Source organism: Hyaena hyaena, unplaced genomic scaffold, assembly GCF_003009895.1.
Source record: "Hyaena hyaena isolate Hyena2069 unplaced genomic scaffold, ASM300989v1 scaffold_3, whole genome shotgun sequence".
In the NCBI taxonomy this organism is placed as follows: Eukaryota; Metazoa; Chordata; class Mammalia; order Carnivora; family Hyaenidae; genus Hyaena; species Hyaena hyaena.
In genome coordinates, this window is record NW_024080635.1 from 10,152,499 (window position 1) to 10,179,900 (window position 27,402).

Consider the following 27,402-nt stretch of genomic DNA (forward strand, 5'->3'; position numbering starts at 1 on the left):
ACAGCACACTGGATACAAGGAAAGGCTTATACACAGGTTAAGATGACAGAGACATAGAAAGACATAGAAAGGTGACCATAGAGAGCCAACCGCCTACCAGTGAACTGGTAAGGAATGGCCAGGGTCTATTTCAGCCTCAGGCCTGACCCAGGCCCCTCAGCTATGGAGCCTCAGAACTACTGGTTTAGCTCCCTGCTAATTCAGACATTCATCTGCCCACATATGGACCATGTGATCTTTCAAGGCTACCTTCCTGCCCAGGATCCCACCAATCTGCCCCTAACTCTCTATTCACAGGCTGTTGCAAATTAGGGAGCCTCAATTCTGTTAGATATGCAAGTTCCCTCCTTGGGAGCAAGAAGAGGCTGGGAGAAACCAGTCCATTGGAAATCTTTCTAAGTGGCCCAGGAAAAAAGCTAAAGATTCCCCTTAGGTACCCATTTTAGCCAATGAGGGTCAGAATTCTAAGAAAATGTTGGGGTGCCTGGGTGGCTCAGTTGGTTAAGTGTCCGACTTTAGCTCAGGTCATGATCTCACAGTTTGTGAGTCTGAGTCCTGCGTCAGGCTCTACGCTGAGAGCTCAGAGCCTGGAGCCTGCTTCAGATTCTGTGTCTCCCTCTCTCTCTTTACCCTTCCCCTGCTTGCACTCTGTCTCTCTCTCAAAAATAAACATTAAAAAAAAATTTTTAATATAAGAAAATGTGGAGGCCTTCTGGCCTAATGCCCCAGTCCTAGTGTACACCTTTAAGAGGATTTCTCTGCTTGCATACATTCCAACCAACCCAAACCTTCCCTACAGCCCTGAAATAAGCCAATTCCAACTCCTACCCCACACATGGACGTTTCACTCTCCCCTGGCAACCTAACCTTGATGCTGCTGCTGCTGCTTGTAAAGGGACACAGTGTGTCTGTCTATAACAAAAGATGTCTTGGTCTACAAGCTCCCCACAGAGTCTGCACCAAAGTTTCATTCACGATCCAATGTTTTAAGATGGGGAGAATAAAGACTGATGCTTGGCTACAGGATAAATGAAAGATATTCAATTACTTGAGAAATTCAATTACTTGGTTCTGGAGGGTAATAATGGTTCTAAGAATTATAGTACAGGCTACAGGTACAAGTGACAAGTGACTGTGGGCAGTGGGCTCTTTTCCCAGCAATCTGAGAGTCTGTACTCTTTTCCCAGGGTCAATGAGAAAGATAGAGAAACTCAAGAAACTTAGCTATGTCCCAAGGTACAACCAACCAGACTTTTCTTGCTATTTCTCTGCCATCTAGTGGTTCATCTGGAGCATTACAGGTCCACCTCTGCTCCTCCAGTATCTTCCTAAATAATACCACTTAGCAACAAAACATTATGCTGGGTTTACTGCCAGTGTTCATAATACCGCAAGATGGGCATTAAGTCCATTTTTCAAATAGGAAACCAAAGACTTACAGAAGGAAAGTCACTTGTGCAGGGCCGCACAGAAGGTTAGTGGGAGATGTGATCCCGAAGTCCACCCTCTTGCCTTTGTTATCACTCCTCCTGGAGAAAGAGGCCCTCAAGCTAAAGACAACCTCAGCTCATCCAAAAATCTCTACACACTGCAAGCCCCTGTCTGTTACCAATCTGGTCAAGAAGATGACACCACAGCCTCCTCCAGCCCCAGGATACACTGGGCACAGCAAGGAGAACTGGGCGAATCTCCTGAGTCAATTTCTCCACCTGAAAACTGGAAGCCCACACAAAAAAACATGTACGCCAACGTTCACAGGCACTATGCGTGACAGCCAAGAGGTGGAAACAACAATCTATCAACAGGTAAGTTAATTAGACAAGATGAACCATCTCTAATCACACAATGGAACATTTCACCATAAAAAGGAACAAAGTTCTGATATATGCCAAGATATGGATAAACCTTAAAAACATTATGTTAAATGAAAGAAGTTAATCACAAAAGACCACACACACTGCATGATTCCATTTATATGAAATTTTCAGAACAGGCAAATCTATGGCAAGAGAAAGTAGATTAGTTGCTTAAGGACGGAGGGACTGGGGGCCAGGGGGCAGGAGGTTCACGAGGTGACGACAACTAAAGGGTACAGAGTGGGTTTCTTTCTTTCTTTTTTAATGTTTTTATTTATTTCTGAGAGAGAGAGAGAGCGAGAGAGAGAGCGAGTGAGCAACAGCGGGAACAGGGGAGGATGAGAGAGAGGGAGATACAGAATCTGAAACAGGCTCCAGGCTCTGAGCTAGCTGTCAGCACAGAGCCCAACACGGGGCTCGAACCCACGAGCCGTGAGATCATGACGTGAGCCAAAGTCGGACACTTAACCGACTGAGCCTCCCAGGCGCCCCAGGGTGGGTTTCTTTCTGAGGTCTGTTCTAAAGATGATGGTCTAAAACATATGGGAATCACTGATGCACAAATCAGTGAATATATTGAAAACACTGAATTACACACTTTGAATAAGTAAACTGTGTGGTATATGAATTAGATCTAAACAAAGCAATTGCACCTCACCCCACCCCATCCCAAAAGAGTAAGAATTTGGCCTAAATAACCTCTCAGGGCCCTTCCAGTTGGCTTTTCTTTTTTTCTTTTTTAAAGTTTATTTATTTATTTTAAGAGAGAGAGAGAAAACAAGGGAGGAGGGGCAGAGAGAGAGAGGGAGGGAGAAGAATTCCAAGCAGGCTCTGCGCTATCAGCACAGAGCCCAACATGGGGTTCAAACTCACAAACTGAGATCGTGACCTGGGCCAAAACCAAGAGTCGACCGCTTAACCAACCAAGCCACCCAGACACCCCTCCATTTGGCTTTTCAATGGACAGAGTCATCTGCTGTTGTCAGTCCCAGCACTGGTGACTTGACCTGAACCAACTCAAACTGGTATGAAGACTAGTCCCACCTAAGGCCGCCTGAGTTAACCCTGCTCCACATCCTCACCTCAAGTCCTGATAGCCTCTGCCTCCAAAAGGTAGCGATCCTGTCTTTCTACCTTAAGGAACCTACACACCCACTGACTCTAGGAAAGAAAAACAGGAGAGAAGCAGCCTGCCTCCAGTTCTGATCTTTTCTCTTTTTACAGGGGTCTTCCTAAAGTGTGCCTCCAGCCTGAGCTTAACCCTACTGAGAATATTCACTCACATTTTGGGGGACAGCACAAATTGTGGGAAACACACTGGCTTTGGAATCAGATCTTGGGCTGAATCATGGTTTCATCATTGTGAAGCTTTGGCTTGGGCAAGTTACTCTGAGCCTAAATTTCCTGAAAAACAGTTATGAATAAGCTCTCACTACCATTATGCAAACAGCATGTGTATCATTTGGGTATAATATTATCACAAGTCAGACCCACTGTACAAAACACACACTCTCCTGCAAGCCCTGGTTCAGTAACTGTATCTCCTCTGAGCTCAAAAGCTGAAAGCGCCACCTGACTGTTCCCCTCACTTCCAGTCTCCCTTCCACTTAGACAGGTGTCTGATGGCCCACAACCTCTGGGAAAAAACTCCCTCAGGTCTGCACACTTCCAGTTTCCCTATAATGCAGTAAATACTAAGTTTTGCTACTCTTCACTAACAAGAACTGCTCATCCAGTCTTTTTAAAAACTGAACATCCTCTGTTGTGAAATGGGAACAAAGCCCTGGACTGTATACACCACCTAGATTGGTTCTGTCACTAAATGTGCTGTATGTGACTTTGGGTCAGCATTCACTATAGCCTTAGACCTCTTCTAGGTTTACAAAACCTGCTGAAAAACTGTGATCGTGAACACTGATCTGTTTAACAAACAAACAATACATCCAAGTAAGGTAGAAAAGAGGTCTATAACCAGAAAGCAGAAATACGCTGTTAGGGTCAGATTGGCCACCTGCTAAGTTTTTAGCTCTATCGCTGGTACCATACTACCAGACCTTCTCTCTCTGTTCTCTAACTTTTCTCTTTCTACAAGACTGAATATGGATTTGTCATCCTACTTTTAATAAACTCAGGAGGAGGTAGGTATTAATTACTATTATCCCCACAAGAAAAATATCAAAGTTAAAAGACTTGCCCAAGATTACACAACAGGTAAACAGTAGAGCCAAGATTCAACCCCAGGCAGTCTGCCTCTAGAGGCCCTGTTCCTAATTATTACTCTATACTGCCTCCTGCAAAATGGACAAGACATAAACAAATGATCCCTGAAATGACCAAACACCAAAGGGTAAATCAACATGGGGTGATTTACCATTTTGAAACCATGAACATAAAATTGGATGCTTCTCTATGAAAAGGATCCCCTAATGGACCAATCTTTGTTCTTTTGTCTAACTGTATGTTCACTGGGGGTTGAAGATACATTATCCCCTAACCCTTACGGCAATTCTGCAAAAGGTTAGCAGGTATTACTGGCTCAATCTTAAAAGGTGTACTGAAAAGCTAAAGTAGTTTGCTCAAATACAGCTAGTTATTAACAGAGTCTAATTCAAGTTTAGATCCCTCTACTCCGAAGTATATATGTTTTTCCTAATATTCAATATCCCCAGATCCCTTATTATGAAACTGGCACTAGAATGACTCCCAAAACACAAACAACAGCAAATGTTATATCTGCTTTATATAAACTGTAATGGAGAATGCCAGGACACTTATAAGAGAGGTATCTGTAAAAGGATCTAGTTTCACTACTGAATTATATTAATTCTTGGACCATACTGATATTCCCAGAAAGAAGTGATCCCTAAGAGAGGGAAATATGGTGTCTGCCACTCTTAAGAACCATATTTATCCTAGAAGCAAAAATTAAGTCACTCTTTGCTGGATATTGCAATACATTAAAACACTGTAGACTGAACCAATTTTAGAATCTCTCAAATATATCAATGAAAATCTAATTCTTCTTGAAGGCTCAATAGTCTACTTGTACATTTCATATATAGCTTTGACAGATTTTTTTCTTAACTACCTGTCAACAGCAAAAAAGTTCTTAGAGCTGTAGAGATGTTCCTGTACGGTGATGTTCACACCCCTTGTCAGAGCCCCCAAAGTCCCACAGAGGGGCACAGAGTGTGTGCATCCTTGCTGGGGACAAGGGAGCAGGAGGGGAGCGACACTGCTGGGTGCTTCCATCGCAGCGTCTCCTGTTCCACAGGACATCTTTTCTGTTTCCCTCATGGGTCCCTCCCTCTGTAAGACTTTATTTAGAAGAAAAAAGGCTTACTGTTAAAAAGACACAAACCAAAAAGGAATAGAAAATCATTTTTATCTACACCTGGGGAAACTGAGGCCCAAAGAGATCTACCTAGTTGTCCAAGGAAACTGATGCCCCAACCAGAACCTGGGTTTCCAACTCCTAGTCCAGAGAGTTATATTACTACCACGGGAGAAATGGAGAGAACATCAAACCCCATAATGCAAGCTAAAAGCACAAACAGGACTCCATTCAGTCACGCTACATTTACCAGGGGCCAAGATCCCTACAAGCCAAGGAAAGACCAATCTTAGAACAAACTGGCATTGAAGACAGGGAAACTTCTGCAAACTTAGCACCCTGGAGTGAAGTCATTCTGGCACGAGGCAAGTGCCCATTGTCACAAGCCGCCAAGGGACACACCAGACTCCCTAACATCAAAACAGTGGTGAAGTCCTCAAGTTACGGAGGAAAGGGAACAGCTCTTCAGGGAATAAGAGATTCAGAAGCAAGCCCAAACTCTCTCCCAGAAGACCAACTGCAGACCTCACAAAGCTTTACAAAGGAGGCCCCAGAGGTTGACACTGAGGCTCCACCGTGGGGTCTGGAACTCCCAACAAACGGCCAGCCCTGTCCCAGAGCTGTAAGAGAGAGTAAGACAGATTCTCAAGCTCCCTGAAAGTCTGATCCTATTCCTGGCAATGGGGCTGAGGGGCCCTCACTTGTATAGCAGCCTAAGACCCAGAAGCCAACAGAGTTCTCTGGCCCAGGTCTGAAGAGAGCTGATGAGGATGATAATGGTGAGGACAGTTTCAATCCAATCCACTTACTGCCTAGTACCTCCTACTTGCAAGCAGTGCTTTACATACAGCATTTCATTGAACCCTCACAAGTCACAGGTAAAGTAGAGCTATTTCCATTTCACAAAAGAATGCAAGGCTCAGAAGGTTTAAGTTACTTGCCTGAGGTCAAAGGTCCAGTTAGTGACAGAACCAAAACCCAAATCCAAAAGTCAGCTGTGCATTTTTTATCACAATGCCAAGCTGTTTAACCTCAGTCTTGCCATCTGACAAATGTTATCTACCCCACCTCCCTTACAAGGTATTGAGGATCAAATGAAACCACTAATCCTAACATGATCTGAGGCTTCTGAGTCTACTACCTAAACTCAAAACAGTGTGAAGACCCCTGACCTTTGTAGAGAAGATGGAGCTCAAGAATCCCAATCACCTCCCTTTATTTCGTTAAAGCTAATGAGATATGTTACCTAATAATGAGGCTCCTTTCTCCTAATCAGGCCCATCTGAGATATACAGAACACACAATGGTGCTATTCTAAAGGCCATCCTGTGGGATGGTAAGGAGAGAACAGAAAGGGTGCGGGTTTCAGAACTGACGCTCTCATCATCCCCCTAGCCTGGAGTACTCACTAAGCTCCAGCCTTCTCATCAACAAACCCTGCTCTGCCAATTCGGAGCTGCTATAATGAAAAACAGGGCAGCTGAACAAAGACACTAGGGACAGACTACTCAAATCCAAAGGCATCTCAGGGGTGGCTGGGTGGCTCAGTCGGTTAAGTGTCTGACTTTGGCTCAGGTCACAATCTTGCAGTTCGTGGGTTCAAGCCCCGCGTCAGGCTCTGTGCTGACAACTAGCTCAGAGGCTGGAGCCTGGTTCAGATTCTGTGTCTCTCTCTGCCCTTCCCCTGCTCATGCTCGGTCTCTGTCTCAAAAATAAATAAAAACTATTAAAAACAAACAAACAAACAAAGGCATCTCAGGATCCTCTAAAGCTACACAAAGGAAAACCGTATCATTCTCTCATGCTACAATTCCTCCTAAGTCCGCCTTCCCCAAACTGCTCCTGCCCAATTAACCTGCCACTGCAGAAGACTTTTACACTGCTATGCTTGCTCTGGGCGCTACATGGTGCTTCAACTACAATGTCAGTATTATAATTAGTCACATTTATTTTCACAAGATATAAATGGCAAAGCACACAGGTTCCAGGGTCAGATAGATCAGAGTTCCAGCTCTGGCTGGAGACCTTAAGCACTTACAGAGTCTCAGAGTCCTTATCTATAAAATGAAGAGACTTGTAGTACCAATCTCACAGAGCTATTGAGAGGGCTAGATGTGACAATACCGTGGATTTAACATGGTGCAAAGCACCCGGTAAGTGCTCAATAAACACAGCTGTTCTTTCACCAGAGTGCGGGCCATTTCTTCCTGATCCTCAGTAATTAGAACAGAGCTCTGAGTGGAATTAAAGTTCTCTCCTTCTTTAACTCACTCGTTTATAAAGAGCCCTTAAAGGCTACCTTTCTTCATAGTACACCTTTCCCAAGCAGGGCTCCTGGGTCCTCCGTAAACATGCCAGGTGTCTCCCATTTTTGTTCACATTTCCTCCACCCAGAAATCCATACTCATCCACCTGTCCCTACCTCTACCCCATGTGTCTCTGTATGCCCAAGCCAGACCCATCTTTTAAGGTACAACTAAAATGTCACCTTTTTCAAGGAGCCTTTCCCAAGTTGCTTTCATCCATCTCCCACCTCCCACCAATATACACAACGAGATGTGATTTTTTTCCTCCTAGTATATTTATATTCAGTTACCCTCCTTTACTTTCGTTCTTACTATAACCAACCTCACCTACCTTCCCAGCTAACAGAGGGCCTCAGCACTAAACAAACATCTATCTGTTAAACTAACTTTACACAAAACTCTTCAGGAGATCTGTGGTTCTTAATGTAATATGTCTTCTGGACATTTCTTATCCTTTGATGTTCACAAACTGGTCTGAACCAGCTAGATCCTCATGCTAGCTTCAGAAATTTGGCCAACCTAAAACAAAGGGTCCTGGTAACGCTGGGACACAGGGAAACTGCACAGCTGACCTGATATTCAGAGGATTTTTGTTTCCTTGCCTCCCAAATGCCCTAAACAGGCACAGCAATTTCAGAGGTGAAGCATCTGGAGTTCTTTGGATACTACAAACCGTGCACATGAAGTACTGCTACAACCTTAAACAGCTTGGGAGAGACCCCATCTCTGGCGCTTAGGTTCTTTTTTTTTAGGTTTGTTTATTTCTTTTGAGAGAGAGACAGCGAGTGAGTGAGCACATGTGCGCAAGTGGGGGGCGGCAGAGGGTCTTAGGTTCTTATTTGTTAGAGAGACAGACAGACAAACAGACTCTAAAACAGGCTCCAGGCTCCACACTGTCAGCACAGAGCCTGACATGGGGCTCAAACCATGAGATCATGAACTGCGCTGAAGTCGGACGCTTAACCAACTGAGCCACTCAGGCGCCCCTGGGTCTTAGGTTCTTAAAGAAAGCTCAAAACTAACTTGACCCCTAACACCCTAGTTCTCTAAGTACTCAATCTATACCCCAGAATTTCTAAAACATAAGATCTCCAATATATACTCAGTAGTGTGTCAACAATGGTATCACGCACAACCTAAATTCTTTCCATTGCAATGCAAATCTGGTCGCTGTGGATATTTTCCCAGCACTTTTGCATGTATAAAATATGTTCACCCATATGATCTCATTTACTCCTCACACTTGCCCCTGAGATGGATATTAGCGTTATTCCTAATTTACAGAGGAAGCAAATGGAGCTTCAGGACAGTCACAGACTTATTCAAGATCACATGGCTAGTAAGGCCAAAGTCAAGACTCAGGGCGATTAGTTCCCTACAGTGGACATCATCCTGAATTTTAAATTCTGATTAAGTATCTCTTCTAGATAATGCAGAGTCTACCCAGTCCATCAGGGTACTGACTTGGCCCCTATTCCTTTCTGCGTCGCTGCCTTCTCCCCACTCGTCTGCCATCTATCAAACTCCATATGGAGTGGTGCTCAGATAGCAGGTAGAGTGTACTGGAGATTCAACCCCTAGAGTTTTAACTTAAATTCACCACTAGGTGGAGCTAATCTCAACAATCCTAGAAGCTCCTGGGAAGACAAGAGGGGCCTGAGTTAAAAGTAGCTCAATAAATTGTTTAAAAGAAACAAGAAATACATGGCACGGTACTAGCACATGCTTTCCCGCCTTTTTCAGGCTATGCCCCAACAGCTCATGATCAGGGAGTTAAAAAAGAACAGTGTTTATGGCTCAAAAGCACTGAATATCTGCAAACCCCTCTCTAGTTTCTGCCCCCGAGAAGACTGGCCATGTGCCTCTGCACCGATTTACAGCTCAACCACAAACCCAAGACACAGAAACTAGGACCCTACAATCAAATATTAACCCATTAATAACATGGCAGAGGACAAAAGCAGCAGCTACCTGTTAAATCACTCAGACTTAGATCAATCCACTCGGAATTAGTATTCACTGACAAAAGGGAGAAATAAAGCCACAGAACACTGACTCACATCCTGGCCCAAAAAAGCGTCTGACAAATAAGGCAGAAGGGGGTCGGACATGGGACATCTGCAGCAGAGCAGAGGAACAAAGTGACCCTGACCTTGTTTTTAAGTTAACAAGAGACTTTATCTTCCAGAAGTCCAATTTCATCTGTTGGAATAACTTCAATTTCCATGAAAAACTTCAATACTCATTTCTAGTACTAACTTTACAATATTTGGAATATGATCTGGTGTACTCTCTACAGATGAACTGGAATATTCCTGAGGAGAACGAAAACGTTATCAGTCTCCAGTGAAACTATACTTGTCTTGAAATTATCAAAGAAATACAGCCACTTACATTCTAGCTTTGAGTTAGAAAACCCTAGCTGATCTCTACAACTCAATGTGCTCTCTCACATTGCTGCCTAAGAAATTACTTAGGAGTCTGCCCAAACTATCTCAGTGCCAGTTCACCAATAAATTATACAACTATGAACTCTGTACACATTCTTTTCTGGTTAAGGAGTCAAGAACTGAAAGCTGGTTGGAACCACAAATTTGGAAAATACCTTTCCTCGAAGAACAGATAAAGCTGCAAAGGACTGTGGCCCAAAATGACTCTAAAATTCACGTCAGATATAAATGAAACTTTAAAAGATCGTTTAGTGACATGGTTCTTAAATCTGGTGTCTCACTAAAATAATCTGGTGAGATTTAAAGAAGTGATACTCCTCAAAATATATTTTGAAAAAAACCTTAAGTAATAAATTTGAGTGACCCTATCTCCAGAGATTGCCTAAAATGGTCCCAGGCATTATTTTCCCTTTTTAAAATGTCCCTAGGTGACACTCAAACCGCCAGAGTTAAGAACATCTGAGGTGTGCACTGATCCCAACGTATCTAACCAAGGTTCTACCTCAGAAGCTTTTAGAAACTAAATTATTTCCAAGCCCCACTCCATACCTAGTTTCAGAATCTCAGAGGAATTTTTTTCTTAAAAAAATTTCTTAAGATTCCTATTAATTGTTGACCAACCAGGCACCTGACTTGCATCTGAGACCCCAATGATGACTAAATGCATTATTATTTTACAGATGAGAAGCCAGGAGAGTGAAAGCTACCTGCCAAAGGGCACGCTGGCTCAGGGCTGTCCTGCTCCAATGTCTCTGATGAACGTGTGACATGGGCATGTACACACGGGACAGCCATTCTAAGGGCAATGAGACCAAATGCTTATTCCAAAGAAAAGACAGCTATCAAATTTGCAAGGAAAATTCCAACTAGAAGTCAGGATCCCACATCTATTTTCTTCTCTGCTATATATGCAAAACCTTACTAATGTGCTTTAAAAACACTATTTTTGAATTTACTATATATAAATGAGTGAATGTATCAGTGTATGAATACGTGACAGAGACTTTAGGTCTGGCTACATGCAATCCTCTGCACAGGAAATTTGAGAAATTAAACGTGCTTGACCTTGCACCCCCTTTCGCTCACCAGGCTCACCATGGGAAGTCCGCTCTTAGGCAGCTACTGTTCTCTGGAGCCAGGCTCCGGCATGCAAGGCCGACCTGAGCTCAGTCTAAAGCCTAGAGGCAAAGCCCAACTGACCCACTCTGAGAGAAAAATAAACTTGTGGTAAGCCAGAGGGGTAGGTGGCTTGTAATGTAACATTAGCAAAAGCTAATTAAAATGAAGCTTAAAAAAAAAAAGGTAGGGCATTCTGGAAAAAACTCAAAGTAATATACTGTATAAACTTACAAATATTTAGGGGCGCCCGGGTGGCTTAGTCAGTTAAGCGTCCGACTTTCGCTCAGGTCATGATCTCGCGGTTCGTGGGTTCGAGCCCCGCGTCGGGCTCTGTGCTGACTGCCAGCTCAGAGCCTGGAGCCTGTTTCAGAGTCTGTAACTCCCTCTCTCTCTGACCCTCCCCTGCTCATGCTGTCTCTCTCTCTCCTAGAAATAAATAAATAAAAGTAAAAACTTACAAATATTTAAACAGGGGCATCTAGATGGCTCAGTGTCTACCTCTTGATCTCACGGTTTATGAACTCAAGCCCCGAGTTGAGCTCCTTGCTGACAGCATGGAGCCTGCTTGGGATTTTCCCTCCCTCCTTCTGTCTCTCTCTCTCTCTCTCCCTCTTCCCTGAGCAGAGCACACTCACACTCCCTCTCTCTCTCTCTCTCTATCAAAATAAATAAAACTTTTTAAATGGGAGGGGGGGAGGCGGGGCACCAGGGTGGCTCAGTCAGTTAAGTATCTGACTCAGTTTTGCCTCAGATCATGATCTGTTTTCTGAATTCAAGCCCCATGTTGTATTCCGCCGTTGACAGTGCAGAGTCTGCTTGAGATTTTCTCTCTCTCTCTCTTTCATTCTCTCTCCTTCTTTTTCCTCCTGCCCCATTCACGCTGTCTCTCAAAATAAATAAATAAAAATTTAAAAATCATTTAAAAATTTGAGGACAAATGTATCTTAGAATAAAGGAAATATTGCAACTGGTACTTTCATACCATCATCCTCTCTTCCTCCCTGGAAAACGCACCCTTACTGGCATAAAATCCAGCTCAAAGGGTACAACTTTAACAAACTAAAGAACATTATTTCTGAGACCTTTGGCAAAACGCTGGTATTTTGGAAAACCGTGATGCATTAGTGTTATATTGGCCTAAATATTATACATTTTGCCACAAGCTAAGTCTGCAAAGGACCGTTTTAGATAATCCTTTTCCAACCTCTAGATCACACTCCCTTGGCACTATTAGTCACTAAATGAAGATAACATAGCGGACAAGTTAAGTCAAACAGAAAACAGTATTTAAATAGAAAACAATGTTAGCTTCAATCATTCCCCTTGTCTTTGTTGATCTGATGTACAGATATTTCCTTGATACAACCATGTGACCTGCTTTATTTCATTCATTCATTCCTGAAATCATGGACCATCCAATGGCTACGTTTAAAGCCATCTCTCACATGTCAAACACTACTCTTGACCAGAGATGCAGCAATAATCAGGATGGATCTATATGCCACTGTATTAAAAACAAAAGCTACACAGCCCCTGCTCCCTAGGGTCTCAGAGCATGATCAAGGTACCTCTCCCCAGCATGGTCAACAAGAAATAAGAAAGACATGTCAGTCAGAACAGTAAAGTTTAGACCTGCCTCTTCCTAGCCCTTCCCAGCCAATCCACCCAGCTTAGCTCCAGCACAGCATGGAATCAAGCCAAACATGACCCCACTTAGAAGACACCAAAATGAGGTTACACTTTTCCAACAGTTCTTAGTTTCGAAGATTCTCATACAGTTCAGCAGAATGCCCTTAAGGTAAATCAATCATTCCTATCACCTAAAGAAAACGTGTCCCATATTAAGACTCACAGTACAGAATCTGGAATCGGATGAAAGCAGGGTAACAATCTAGGAGCAATGGTTCTCCAACTTGGTCACGTTCTAGAAATATACGGAAGGCTTTTAAATACTCACTGCGCAAGGTGCACTCCAAGAAGCAACAAAGTCTGAAAATCACGGAACAGAGAACTTGGGAAGAAAACTGGATGCTTTCCAATTAACCGATGGATGAGAGAGAGGCGTGCTGCCATTCCCCCCCCCGCCCCCCAACAACATGAGTGGTGGGCTTCCTGAGGGTCACCCTCACTAAGGACTGCCATGAACCCACTTGGTTTTAAGAGGAGTCAGCAGGCCACCTGCCAAACTCAGGGGAGAAGGCACCCACCTTGAAGGCCAGAAAGGAAATTTTTACATGGACATTAAAAGAAAACAAAACTTCAAAATCTTATCCCAAAATCCGTTAGAAATTGATGTTGCTAAGAATCAAGTTCCCATTCATAAGTATTTAAAAAGTGGCGGAGGGAAAAGAACAACCCCCAGGCTGGCTTGTGAAGGGTTTTTTGTTTGTTTAATACATCTGAAAAGAACGCATATACAAAGAACTGAGACATGTGAAAGCATTGGTTCAACACTAATGAATCTACAAGAATTAGGATTTGGGGAAGGTGGAGAAGATTACCTAAACATTTTTAAAAATTGGGAACTGCAACCAAAATAAGCGGATAAAATCCCTATTAACACTTATGGAGAGTCTTTATAAGACTCCATGATTTTTTTTTTTTATTAAACTAGAGAGCCTTAACTAGCTACTCTAGGGTTCCTCATATGCAAAACAGAAATAAGGGGATCCCCCTGACTGGTCCCCATGTTGTTAAATGTTCTCCCCACCCCCACCCCCAGCCCCAGCTTCTTCATGAAGCAGGTCTCCATCCTCCCAGCCTCGGAGAGGATGCGCATCACTCCACAGACCTGTCTCCTAGCTCCACCCCCGCACCTCCTCGATCCACCGGGTCCCCAGCTGTGTGCTAGGGACACCATGTCATTCGCTATCAGGCTGGACATCTATGCTAAGCATATAAGACAATGACTGACAGGGAAAAAAAATGTTTTTTTAATTACGTACTCAATCCATTTGGTGTATTTCAAAAGGTGCAATACTTTTCTTCATTTATCAATGATAGAAGTTAGAAATTAACTTCAAAAAAAAAAATCAGTAAATGGCAAACAGATTTCCTTGAAAGTCACAGTCACATATAGAGTGCGTCCTAGAAAAGAGGAGGGGCAAGACAGGCTCCACCCGCTTTCATGAGTTTCCGCAAGTACTAGACCTACTCAAGGGTGGAGAGAAAAGGCAACTTTCAAAAAGGAGTATGTTATTAAATGAGGCATTTACTATACTCCTTCCTAAGAGCACCAGGTGGGGGACAAGTATTCTAAACTAGATCTAGGAAGTGGAATGTGGAATCAATCCGTCCTCCTCCCCTTAAGGGCTGTCCAATGGTTACTGAATTTAAAAAACATGACTAAATAAAAACAAACCCCACACACACTTCCCCCCCCAAAAAAGGAAAAAAAAAAAAACAAAAAAACAAAAAAAAACTAGAACAAAAACAAAACCCTAAATGTCCCAGATTATTCTCCAGAGCGGATGGAGCCCCGGGAGCAGCTTCCACAACCCCAATTAGTCTGTTACAGAGTCATCCCAGGCATGCCTTGCTTTCAAAAAAAAAAAAAAAAAAAAAAAAAAAAAAAAAAAATTTTTTTTTTTTTTTGAAACAAAACAAACTAGTACTAACCACCTTTCTGACAATACACAATTACTCAAGTTAACGAGTACTGAGAGGGGGAAGGGGACTGTCTCACACGAGTGCATGTGGCTAGGTGCAGGGCATTTGTCATTATTGCAAAAATGAATTTTAATTTTTAATCTTTAGTTTGATTTAACATTGCTTTTAGTACGGTGCTGACCCCAGCTGTGCGGAAAGGGCTCTGGCGACGTTCATAGCAGCACACACCTGCGGGTCTTCTTCGGTTCTGGAGGCTCCAGGGCAGCCAATATTGCTTCGTCAAATACATTCTTTAGGCCTTTCTGGAAAGGGGTAGAAAGAAAAAAATGGGCAGTCTGATTTTCAGTATAATAAAGCCAAAGATCAAATGAAAAACTTTCAAAGCCCCAGGAGTTGGCAAAGAACGAAACGTTAAAGACAACCCTGAATCTCAACACAAAATCATCCCACTTCACCAAGTTTTGTCCAGGCAGGACACTGGAAGGATCCAGCAATTCAGGAGCAGATATTCACGAATGAGACAGTGGTCCTCTGGGAAAGCTTTCTGCAGACCAATGTATGTCACAAGAAGCAAACAAGCCACATGTGTCATGTGCTCATTCAGTATGAGTTGTGTAGTATGCTGCTACAACATTTCACATAAAAACAAGTGAAGCAGCTCTGCATTCCAATGAAACAGCGGAGTATGGACCAACACCGAAAGGGCCGGCAGTGGGCAGCGGCATCCTTGTTACATGGAAGGCGCAGGCAAGGATGGAGAGCGCGGCTACCACGGCTGCATCAAAGACATTCACTCTGAACTCCCTGTATCCCCACCAATCAGACAGAACCAGGGGGCTAAGGAAGTGAAATGTGGGCACCTGATACATATGTAAAACTAGAACCAGTCAGTGCAACAGGAATAAAGCTTCATCAGGCATTTATACAAACAATTGTATATTTTTAATTTCAAAATTTGAAGGTAACCACAATTGTATGTTTCCTTCACAACAGTAAAATCAGAAGCAGGAAAATATAAAGGTGGCAGCTTTACATCTCAACATTAACAAACCTTAAGTCAACTGTTAAAATGGATGCTATTCTTAAAAGATAGTGTAACAAATGATTTCATAAAGCAATAGCAGATACATTAATACCTTTCCCACCCCAGACTGACAAATACTCCACTACAGCACAGACAGCCAAAGCAATAGCAACACAAAGTTTCACTGCACAAAGGAAAACCAGACAAGAATCCTCCCTTCCCCGTTACACTCTACTAGCAGGCCACCCTTTTTCCATAATGTTTGTCATGCAATTACAATTACAATTGATCATAAGAGTAAAATGATGTCTGTTATTTTCTCCATCTAGAACTAAGAAGTGTTAAAACTCTTCTTATTTTTTCCAAGAGAACATTCTTAATGCCAGACCACGTTCCCTTTTGCAACAGTAATCCAAACCAAAAAGCTCTAAGCATCAGGCAACTCAAGAAGCAGAAAGTTAAACAAGTCCAACTTGACTACTAATCACAAAAAATATTCTATAAGATATTGCATTCTTGATCAAAAACTAATACAGAGGTTGCTCTTAGGTGGTGAGTAAAAAGACGCAGAGGCTTTCAAACAGGATGGTTTTATTCCTTTGTTTTTAAATGCTCTTTCTACAGTAGTGGGACAGGAAGCAGCAGCAAAGAGGGGAAGGAGAAAACAGTTTAGAATATACAGCACTTCCTTTTGGGTTGAGTTTCCGGAGGCTCGAGGGCAGCTAGGATAGCCTCATCAAACACATTCTTCAGACCTCTCTACAAGACAGAGGGGAGGAGAGAGAATAGCAGCCAGGTTAGAGGATTAGAAAGACTAGCAGATACAATAGCAGTCCGGATTAAATGGGCTGAATTCACAGAAGCAATGTGCCGTAAGAAAAATAACTGCCAGAAAGCTAGATCTGAGGCCCATTAACAGGGGAGTAGATAACTGAACAGAAACTTCTTACATAAAAAAGGTTAACTGAGCAAGAAAGCAATTTTTATGGAAATATTATAATGTTGACTTCTAAAACGATCACACTTTGAAACCTAAGCTTACAAGGCGTTATTGAAAATAATGCCAGGAGAGAAAAATGGATATGTAAACATAAGACAGGCGCACTGAGTAAGTAAGCCTTGTAGAACTCCCCAGTGTTTCCAATGAGAAGAACGGCACACACATTCCAGAGCTAAATCTAATACAATTTCAGGCTTCTGTGAATTCAGCCCCTGAATAACTGAAGGACACAAACAGCAGACTAACAGGCATGCTACATGTTTCTAGATTCAGTGACATATCTGGATGGAATTAATCAGGATTTCAGGGTAAATCAGTTTCCCAGAACAATTACATTTCATACATTTAGAAAGTGTGTTAATTGTTCAACAGTACCAACTGGGAGAAATCAGAAATTTAAAGAACAGACTCTAGAAACAGCATACACCTCAGTTATTCAGTAATGTTATTAGAGCAAGTAACCACCACCCAAGTCATAGGAAAACAAAGAATGGGTCCTAGAATGAATTTTAGCAAGCAGTCAGTCCAATGCTTTAAGATGTCCGCACGGATATCAGAGCATAAAGCATGGAGTGAAAACAAAGAATATTCTAAGATATACAGGGAATAAGATGCAGAAATACACTTACACCTCAGGCAGAACTCCAATGTGACAGTGTGACTCAGCAGCACTAGTTGGTACCTTGGGCCCAGCTCTATACACTCACCTAAACTCACCTAAATCTGAAGCCACAGATTTACCACCCAAAGAGGTTTTATCTGTTCTTTAAGTCAATTTGATCCCAAATAAAAATTTCTCCAAAGCCCAGAACACAGCTCCAGGAACAGGTGCCAGCCCCAGCCTACCCCAGGTGTCCCCACCCTTACCCCAGGCATCCTACAGGACCGGCACCCACACATTCCATGAGGTGCCAAAAAAATGAGAAATAACATTAAGTACTTAAAAAGAAGCAAAAAGGTTTAAAAGTGTTCTTCTATGTCTTTGACAAAGTAGAAATGGTAAACAAAAGTAAAGTTCCTATGAAACACTTTCTACAGGTCTCAGAGCAAACTTTGATGGTTACTTATATATAAAAGGAAAAGGGGAGGGTGGAAAGAGCAATGCATTTTATAAGGGAAAAAAGAGGAGGACAAGCATGAGAAACTGGGGCATCCCTTCCCAACAGGCAAATCCTTTCTTGCTTATTGACAAAGATCAACTAATTCCCTACAAAAGAAAACAAATTTTTGCTTTACCCACACTATTTGATTACATAAAGAGTTCAGTTTTAGGGGAACAAACAAACAGAACTTGAAGTCTTCTAAGTTCTTATCTCCCAAACACAACCAGACACCCCATTTTCTATCTTCTCTTTTGACTTCTCCAAACTTCAAAATCTGGTAAGAAAAATGTAGTTGCTAAGACCTTTTCAAATTCCTACTGTCTGCAGAGTGACTATTATATAAACTTCTTCATAGTGTAAAAAATCTTAAATGGAAGCATCCAATTCTTTAAACTTTACCAGTGACCTAGAGCTGAGTCCATAGGGTCTATTTGCCTCCATTTCTCCCCAAAAGCAACCCATATTTAGAGCACAGGGGTATGCAAAGGATGCATATAGAGTCAGTTATAAACTGGCACACGTGTTCCACATGTATCCTTCCCCAACACACACACACACACACACATCACTCACACTTTTCTGATGATGGTATCAAAACACAGAAACATCAGGCATTTTTTTTTAATCTCAGTGTTGTTATGTGTGCAAGGATGTAAAATCTTATGAACTTTAAAAACACCTACTTTTACAAAAGAACTAAACTGCCAACGAAAATTGGGTTTGGGAGGATGATTTTAGACCTAGAAGTTATCCTGTGGAACATCCAGCTAAGTGTAACAATTTTATCTTTAAATATCCAACCTAGCACTGAACTGGAGATTATTAAATTACATCTCTCTAGGCCATCATATTAAACACCTAAGCACATGCATAATAAGCAATCATATAGGTCATTTGTCTTAGTTACATATCATCAAAAATTCAACAGTGCTTTTTTAAAAACTTCAAAGTTCAATTACCTATAAAAGTAAGCATGATAAATATAAGTAGACTTAACGTAATTACAATAAACCTCTTCAGCCCTGCCCTATTTTAATTAGGTACATTTGCCCACTATTCAGACATCAGAGCACCAGTACCGCCAAGCTGTAAGAGTTCTATGCTATCTCAGGAACGTTTCCCTTCGCCTCCAGAACAGTACTCAGGGGAGACAGGTCAGACACACCCTGCAGGTAGAGGAGGTGAAAGTGCATGGGCCAGTCATACCTCTCACTCTAGATATTCTAGCACTGCCCCCTATCCTCAGAATGGATGCATCCCATCAAACTAGGAGAGTAGCTCCAATTAAATTATTCAGAAAAGGACAGAAGAGGGACAGAGAGGACCACATGAGGAAGGAATGTCTCTAAAAACTTGAGAACTAGAGCACCTAGGTGGCTCACTTGGTTAAGCATCTGGCTCCTGATCTCAGCTCAGGGTCATGATCTCACAGTTCACGGGATCAAGCCCCTCATCAGCTCTGCACTTGTGGCACACAGCCTGCTTGGGATTCTCCCTTCCTTCCCACCCCCCCCCCCGCCCCCCATTCCTCACTTGTTCTTTATCCCTCTCTCTCTCAAAATCAATAAACTTAAAAAAACTGACTCCCTACAACACATGCTTAAGAAATAGCCAAGGCAGCCTTCTCTGACATGAAAGTCTCAATTATTATGATTCCCTACGTCAGTTAAATTACCCCAGAAACTGTAGCATCAATGGTCAGAATTGACAAGAAAAGATCAGATACATTTAGATAAAAAATTTAAGTGGGGGGGAGGGGAATCATTCACATACTCTCTTGTAAGTCTGTGCTAACCTGGAACCCTCCCATAAAACTGTTTTTTGTTTTTTTTAACACGATCTCTGACAATTACAAACGATTCAGTAAAATATGGGAGCTCAGCAACATAAGAGTTTTACTGAGAGATTAATAATTTTCTCCATAAACACAGAACCTCTAGCAAAAGAATATATGCTGTGAAGCTGGTCCTAATGTTCCCGGGCAGCTTTCGCAAGCACTGCAGACTGCTGTCAAAAATAACCCCTAAATCCTAATGCTCGAAGAAACTGGCCAGCTGTACATAAACACGGGGTTGCACAGTCCTCACCTGTGTGAGTGCAGAACACTCCACGTACTTGACCGCCTTCAGGTCACGGGCCAGCTTTTCAGCAGTCTCTGGAGTGATAGGCTTCTGTTTGTTCTTGGCAAGTTTCTCAATTGTAGAGGGGTCATCTCGGAGATCAATTTGGGTCCCAACAAGCAAGAAAGGAGTCTTTGGACAGTGGTGAGTTATCTCAGGCACCCACTAGAGGAAAAGTATTTTAGAAAATACACCTGCATTAATCCACAAGACTGTAAAGCTTTTCACAACAACTCAACAGAAGTTCTGTGACCACCTTTTTCAGGGCAAGAATATCTGACCAACTCACCTTCTCCTTCACATTTTCAAATGAGGATGGAGAGACCACTGAAAAACAGACTAGAAATACATCTGTTTGTGGATAACTCAGCGGTCGTAATCTGTCATAATCCTCTTGCCCTGGGGGGAAAAATTGGAGAAGTCAGCAATTGAATCTTGGTGTCCTCATAACATCAAAATCACAAGTCAGTCAAAAGATTGAGAATGTGGCCAACAGTACACTGACCACTACTGAGAAAGCAACTTACTGATCTAATAAAATGTATGGCTTTTGTAAAATAATATTTGATAAACATTCTTACTCAGTTAATTCTATTTAATATTTAAGCCCTGAGAACAATGAATTCCTTATATGTTAGGTGTTTATTACCAATCTTTATTTTTCAATCTTAGTGTCCATTAGCAACCCAACAATAATGTAATAAAAACAATAAACTGTTGCTACAGAAATGGTTAAAATCAATCCTACTCAAATCTGGTTAAGAAATAATCACATTGAGGGGCATCTGGGTGGCTCAGTCGGTTAAGCGTCTGACTCTTGGTCTCAGCTCTGGGTGTGATCTCGTGTTTTGTGGGCTTAAGCCCTACATCATGCTCCACGCTAACAGTGTGGACCCTGCTTGGGATTCTCTCCCTCTCTCTCTCTCTGCCCATCCCCCCTCGTTCTTTTTCGCTCTTGAAGTGGATAAACTTAAAAACATTAAAAAAATTAATAAAGAACCACAGTGAAACCATCTAAGGAAACAAAAATCTCAGTGAAACTCAGCTGACAAAATCCAGCGTTCATCACGATTACCAAAGCATGCTCACAGGTTTAGTTAGCATGTGAGACCAGTATGTGAAACTGAGAATGCCCAGAAAAAATAACTCAGCAAGAATCAGTGGGTGCGAAATCTACATGAGAAAAATCCTGGTGAAAAAGAGAATATTTTTATGGTCTTAATGACTGCTGATAAACTGCAAGGGAAAAAAAGAGAACCATCTTGCGAAGAAACTGGACATCATCTGGAGTCATTCAAATTACTGACACCAGTGAGTAGCAGATGAACTCTGTGTGCCCCTAGATTTATATCCTGAAAAAGACATGTTACTAATGTACCATTCCAACCAAAAGAGCATAATCTGAACCTAATCATGAGGAAACACAGACCAAACTCTAAAGAGGAACAATTTTATAATGGGAGGGAAGAGAGGGGGTGGGCCTATATTCTATAAAAATAATGTCATACAGGGGCGCCTGGGTGGCTTAGTCGGTTGGGCGTCCGACTTTCGCTTAGGTCATGATCTCGCGGTTCGTGGGTTCGAGCCCCGCGTAGGGCTCTGTGCAGACAGCAAGCTCAGAGCCTGGAGCCTATTTCAGAGTCTGTAACTCCCTCTCTCTCTGACCCTCCCCTGCTCACGCTGTCTCTCTCTCTCTCTCCTAGAAATAAATAAAAATATTAAAAAATAATAATAATAATAATGTCATACAGGGTGCCTGGGTGGCTCAGTCAGTTAAACGTCCGACTTTGGCTCAGGTCATGATCTCAAGGTTCATGGGTTCGAGCCCCACATTGGGCTCTGTGCCGACAGCTAGCTCAGAGCCTGGAGCCTGTTTCAAATTCTGTGTCTCCCTCTCTCTCTGACCCTCCCCTGCTCACCGCTCACCCTCTCTCTCAGAAATAAATAATAAAAATAAAAATAATGTCATGAAAGACCAAAAAACAGCGGAAGAATGATCCAAATAAGAAACTAAAAAGACACGACAACTAAATGCAATACAAATCCTTTACTGAAAGCAAAAACACTGGACTCAGCTCAAGTAACAAAGCTGAAATATAGATGTTGGATTCAAGTACTGTATCAATGTTAAATTTCCAAAACCTGTTTACTGTTATACAAGAATGTCTCATTTCCTAGGAAGTACACACTTACTTATTCAAGACTAAATGGTTATGTGTATGCAACTTACTCTGAAATAGTTCAGGGAAAAACAATTCACGTGCATACTATATTGAAAGAGTAATAAAGCAAAAAGGGCAAAAAGCTAATTGGTAAATCTGGTTAAAGGAGGCTCCTGGTACTATTCTTAAAACTGTTCTGTGGGCTTGAAAAATATTTTCAGATGAAAAGTTTTTTAAAATATCTATACACATTTGCAAATCTGTGAAGGGAGGAGAGGAGTTGCCAGACTGGACTTAATATTCCAATTTCAAAAATGAGCTACAGCAATCCTGTGGGGGTTTTTAAAAAAATTTTTTTTAATGTTTATGTATTTTTGAGAGAGAAAGAGACAGAGTGTGAGCTGGGGAGGGTCAGAGAGAGAGGGAGACACAGAATCAGAAGCAGGCTCCAGGCTCAGAGCTGTTAGCACAGGGACACATGGGGCTCGAACCCTCAAGCCATGAGATCATGACCTGAGCTGAAGCTGAACACTTAACTAAGTGAGCCACAGGCACCCAAGCAATCCTGGGCTTTAAAAGAATAATTAAGGGGCGCCTGGGTGGCTTAGTCAGTTAAGCATCCGACTTTCGCTTAGGTCATGATCTCGCGGTTCGTGGGTTCGAGCCCCGTGTCGGGCTCTGTGCTGACTGCCAGCTCAGAGCCTGGAGCCTGTTTCAGTCTGTGACTCCCTCTCTCTCTGACCCTCCCCTGCTCACGCTGTCTCTCTCTCTCTCTCTCTCCTAGAAATAAATAAAACATTAAAAAAAAAAAAGAATAATTAAGTACTTAGTGGCCAATGAACTTAAAAATGGTTAAAATGATAAATTCTATATTATGTATATTTTACCACAATAAAAAATTTTTAAGGGGGGGAGGAAGTTAAATATTTTGTATGCCAGTGAAAAGTTGTTTTTTGGGGGTTTTTTTTGCCGGCATTAAGAGAGAATACAAGAATTTAGGGTAGCTAAAACATGATAAAAGATATTATTGCTATTGCCACTTTAGTAAGCAATACATCATGAGCAGACAAGAAAGGTATCTTGAGGACAATATAGAGATTAAATGAAACTTAAAAAGGGAAATAAGAGGAAGTTACAAATTAAATCACCATCAGCACGTCTAATATTTACTGAATACTTACTCTAACAACATGCTAGGGTCAGAGGCAAAGACTTTAAAGGTATGCACTTAGAAGTGTAACTTTCACTTTTTAAATTATAGTGTGTAATGTACAATTACAGACATGGAAGAGCTTTAAAAAGAAAAGAACGGGCTTAAAGAAAACAAAAGCAGGAATGCCTGGGTGGTTCAAGCCCCGCATCAGGTTCTGTGCTGACAGCTCAGAGCCTGGAGCCTGTTTCAGATTCTGTGTCTCCTTCTCTCTCTTCCCCTCCCTCACTCATGCTCTGTCTCTCTCTGTCTCAAAATTAAATAAAGCCAAAAAAAAAACTTTTTAGAAAAAAATACAGAAAAGAAACAAAACAAAAAAGGAAAGAATGAACGCAGCAAACTCTAATTCTATCTAAAGTGCCTGAGCTTTAACAGTGGCTGGCGCTTTGACATATCGCGTATCAAAGCTCCAATAAAACAAAACAAAAAATAAATTTAAAAAATAAGAAGAAACAATTAGCCAAGCCTTGTTTAAAAAAAAAAAAGTACATCTATTCGCTATTCACACACCTTTTCTTAGCTCTATTCCCTATTTAAATGGAATGAATATATTTTTAAAAAATTAGGCCTGGAATAGACTAAAAAGGCTTCATTTTTAGTCATTCAGTCACTGAAATCAATCCATGTAAGGTCGGATCCAAAAAAAAAAAAAGTGCACCTGGGTGGCTCAGTCAGTTAAGCATATGACTCTTGATTTCACCTCAGGTCATGATCTCACAGTTTTGTGAGATGAAGCCCTACATCGGGCTCTGTGCTGACAGTGGAGAACCTGCCGGGTATTTTCTCTCTCCCTCTCTCTCTGCCCCTCCCCTGCTCATGCAGATACACACTCTCTCTCCCTCTCCCTCAAAATAAATAAACATTTAAAAAAAATAGATCCAAGTCTATATTCCTGAGCACCAATAAGAACATCTACATGAATGTCCAATGTGCTACACTGCTACATGCAGTGTAGCACATTGGACATTACATGCAATGAAGCCTCTACTCAGATGGATTGGTGCCAATATATCCGTTCTTTTTGAATACTGGGTCCAAAGCAGTGTTGGTCAGTCCACTTATTTGTGATAAACAAGGTGTCAAAGCTCTAAATCTATCCTTTCCCCAAGAGAAAAAAAAATCAGAAATGAAACTGTCCAATAAACAAAAAGTAGGATACCTTACCTCTACTTGTGCCACAAGTGCTACATTTAAGGAAACCCAATGAATAGGATCCCTTAAAATGAGCAAGATCCTTCACTATCTAAGCATCATTTATCCAGCTAAAATGTATCCTGCATCTTCAGTATGTCACAAATAGCTATACTGTACTCCATAGAGACAATGTTATCACTTAGCATCCTTTAAGATACACAACACGATCAAGAAAATTTCATTCTTGGGGCGCCTCGGTGGCTCAGTCAGTTGAGCATCCAACTTTGGCTCAGGTCATAAACTTGGGGTTCATGAGTTCAAGCCCTGCATCGGGCTCTGTGCTGACAGCTCAGAGCCTGGAGCCTGCTTTGGCTTCTGTGTCTCCCTCTCCTCAGTTCCTCTCTCACTGTCTCTCTCTCTCTCTCAAAAATAAAGATTTTAACATTTTAAAAAAGAAAAGAAAAGCTCACTCTTTGTGTAAGTCAAGATTTGACCACAAATCGTAAGTTATCCCTACTCTAACAGCACACCAGTTCATGCTTAACTTCCAACACTTGCCAAAAAGCAGGGATACATCTCACATGGATTGCTGATCTTTCTCATATTAAAAATTTCAACTCAAGAGGAATTAACTCAGTTTGCACTGAAGATTCGGACCCATATGAAAAGTCTGAAAGAATCTCATGGTATGGAAAATAAGAATTTACTGCCAAAAGCAACATTTTTAGAGAATTCCAGCAGGACACTAAAAACATAAGAAGAAAGTAAATTAAACATTTCACAGTATTTACCACTACAGATTCAAACCTAAACATTTTTTTCTACAACTGATTATTCAAAATTTAATGGCATTTAGTGATCCTGCCTCATCTGTGACATGGGGCCCATTCCTAAATAATTTCATAACATCTGATGAAAAACAAGAAAAAAATATGAAAATAAATGGGGACACCGTGGAACCTGAGATTCCTACCATTTATGTATGTCATCTGCAAAAGTCTAGACTTTTGCATGTTAACAAAGAATTTACTAAAAACTCAAATCTTAGTCAAAACGCCCCTCTGGAAAAGTCCATAATGGTACTAAACTAGAGAGAGACTAAGAAGTCTATACATATCTCTGTGGAGAGCATGGTCATTCCACTAATATAACTGATCAGTAAGTTCAGAAAGCTGCCAGATACCAGAAAATGCCTTAACGAAAGAAAGAAGTTTATTTATTTATATATATATATATCTTTTAAGTTTATTTGTTTACAAAACAAATATTGTTTATTCTGAGAGAGAAGGCGTACACATGGGAGGGGCAAAGAGAAAGAGGGAGAGAGAGAATCCCAAGCAGGCTCCCCACTGTGCGGGCAGAGCCTGATGCAGGGCTCAAACTCATGAACCGTGAGATCATGACCTGAGCAGAAATCAAGAGTCAGACACTTAACTGACTGAGCCACCCAGGTGCCCCAGAAAGAAATTTATTTAAAAACAAAACAAAACAAAAAGAATCAGCTAAACCAGATCAAACTACTCTGACTTGTTCTGAATATTATTCATCTGCTAACCAAAGAGAGAAATACTAGCTCTACACCAAACATATCCAAATCACTGTGCTGGGTTTTTTTTAATACACAAAGTGTATGAATCATAAATATATAACTGAGTTTATACGTATATGTATACACTTTTTAAAACTGATTATCATTCAGTCTTCACAGAACCTCTAAGAGGGAACTACTTTAAACATTTTACATTTCGAGGTAATTAAGATCCACAGTCAAGTAACTTGCCAGCTATCTAGCTAACTGCTCTATCCAGTGCCAAAGTCCAAGCTTTCTCTTTTTCATTACCATGGTAATGCTTGAAATGACTGAGTGATTATGATTACAATGATTAACATTCAAAAGTGAAGAGATCTCTGAAAACTGAACCTAAGAAAACAATTAAGAGTATATAAAAAAAAAAAAGAGTATATAAAAATAAGATAAATGGGGATGGGGGAAACAACATAAAATTTAGTGTAAAGATAAACAAATCCAACTGACAAGGAATTCCAGATAACATAAGCACACTAAAGAGGGGCAGGGCACAAATCCAAGTAACCTCTGAACAGAAAACTCTGTCTACTATTAGAACAAGAAAAAAAGAACTACAAGCAAATCGTGAACACTTGTTTTTCACAGTGGTGAGGTACAGAGCAAGTCAAACCATTTTAAGTGTAGTTTAGGACTGAAGATGAGTAAATATACTGAACTCCTTTCTAGGAACCAAGCTTTGGACTACAGAAGGAAAGGAGAGGAAAACAGGGAACTGGTGAAGGCCAAGAGGACTCCTAGAGTCAGTCTGAACTGGGGGTGACACCAAAACCTCATTATCCAAATGAAATTCGCTGTTGTTTTCTTCCCCAGGGGATGAATGACTCTCAGGACAAGACCCTGCATCGTGTCACAGCTGTGTGCGCTGTCTCCTCTCTGGCCAGACCTCCGCAGAACAAACACACTTACGCTCAGGCTTTGCAACCACTGTTGGAAAAACTGGTTCTGGCAAAAATTGTCAGTGGTTATTAAATCTAGAGAGAGGCTCTTTAACAAGACCAGAATATTCACATAGTTTTAAAGTATTTTCTCACAAATTACCAGTTACAAAAAGAAAAATTCTAAACATATGGTAGAAAAACTGGGCACCTTAACCAAATGATCAAAATTACTTTTTACCAAAAAAGTCATACTTTAGGATAGACACAACAATACTAACTTGGCATTCCAACCAAAAATGCTTATTCCAAATCTATTCATAAGGAAATGGGCAAACTCAAACTGAGAAACATAAAAGAACTGGTCTGTTTCCTTAAAAATGCCAATGGCGTGCAGGGCTAAGATTCCACACTAAGTGATACTAAAGAGAGTAACCACTAGATGCAATGTATGCTCCTAGATCAGAACATGCTGTAAGGCCACTATTAGACACTGACTGTAGATTAAATTT

The 27,402-nt window shown here is 41.4% G+C and overlaps 1 protein-coding gene across 2 annotated transcripts in view; it reads right to left on the reverse strand.

The window, feature by feature from the left end:
• Positions 1-13,433: 13,433 nt before the first annotated feature.
• Positions 13,434-27,402, reverse strand: part of CDC42 (cell division cycle 42) — a 50,779-nt gene continuing 36,810 nt past the window's right edge. The window contains exons 4-6 of one of the 2 annotated variants that reach the window (XM_039231260.1): positions 20,211-20,320; positions 19,889-20,086; positions 13,434-14,976 (exon numbers count right to left, since the gene is read on the reverse strand). In XM_039231260.1, the coding sequence (XP_039087191.1) occupies positions 14,887-14,976; positions 19,889-20,086; positions 20,211-20,320 (398 nt within the window). In that variant the 3' untranslated portion in view covers positions 13,434-14,886. Of the gene's footprint in view, positions 14,977-16,272; positions 16,458-19,888; positions 20,087-20,210; positions 20,321-27,402 lie in introns of those variants that run through there. The other variant, XM_039231268.1, reaches the window with a different exon arrangement.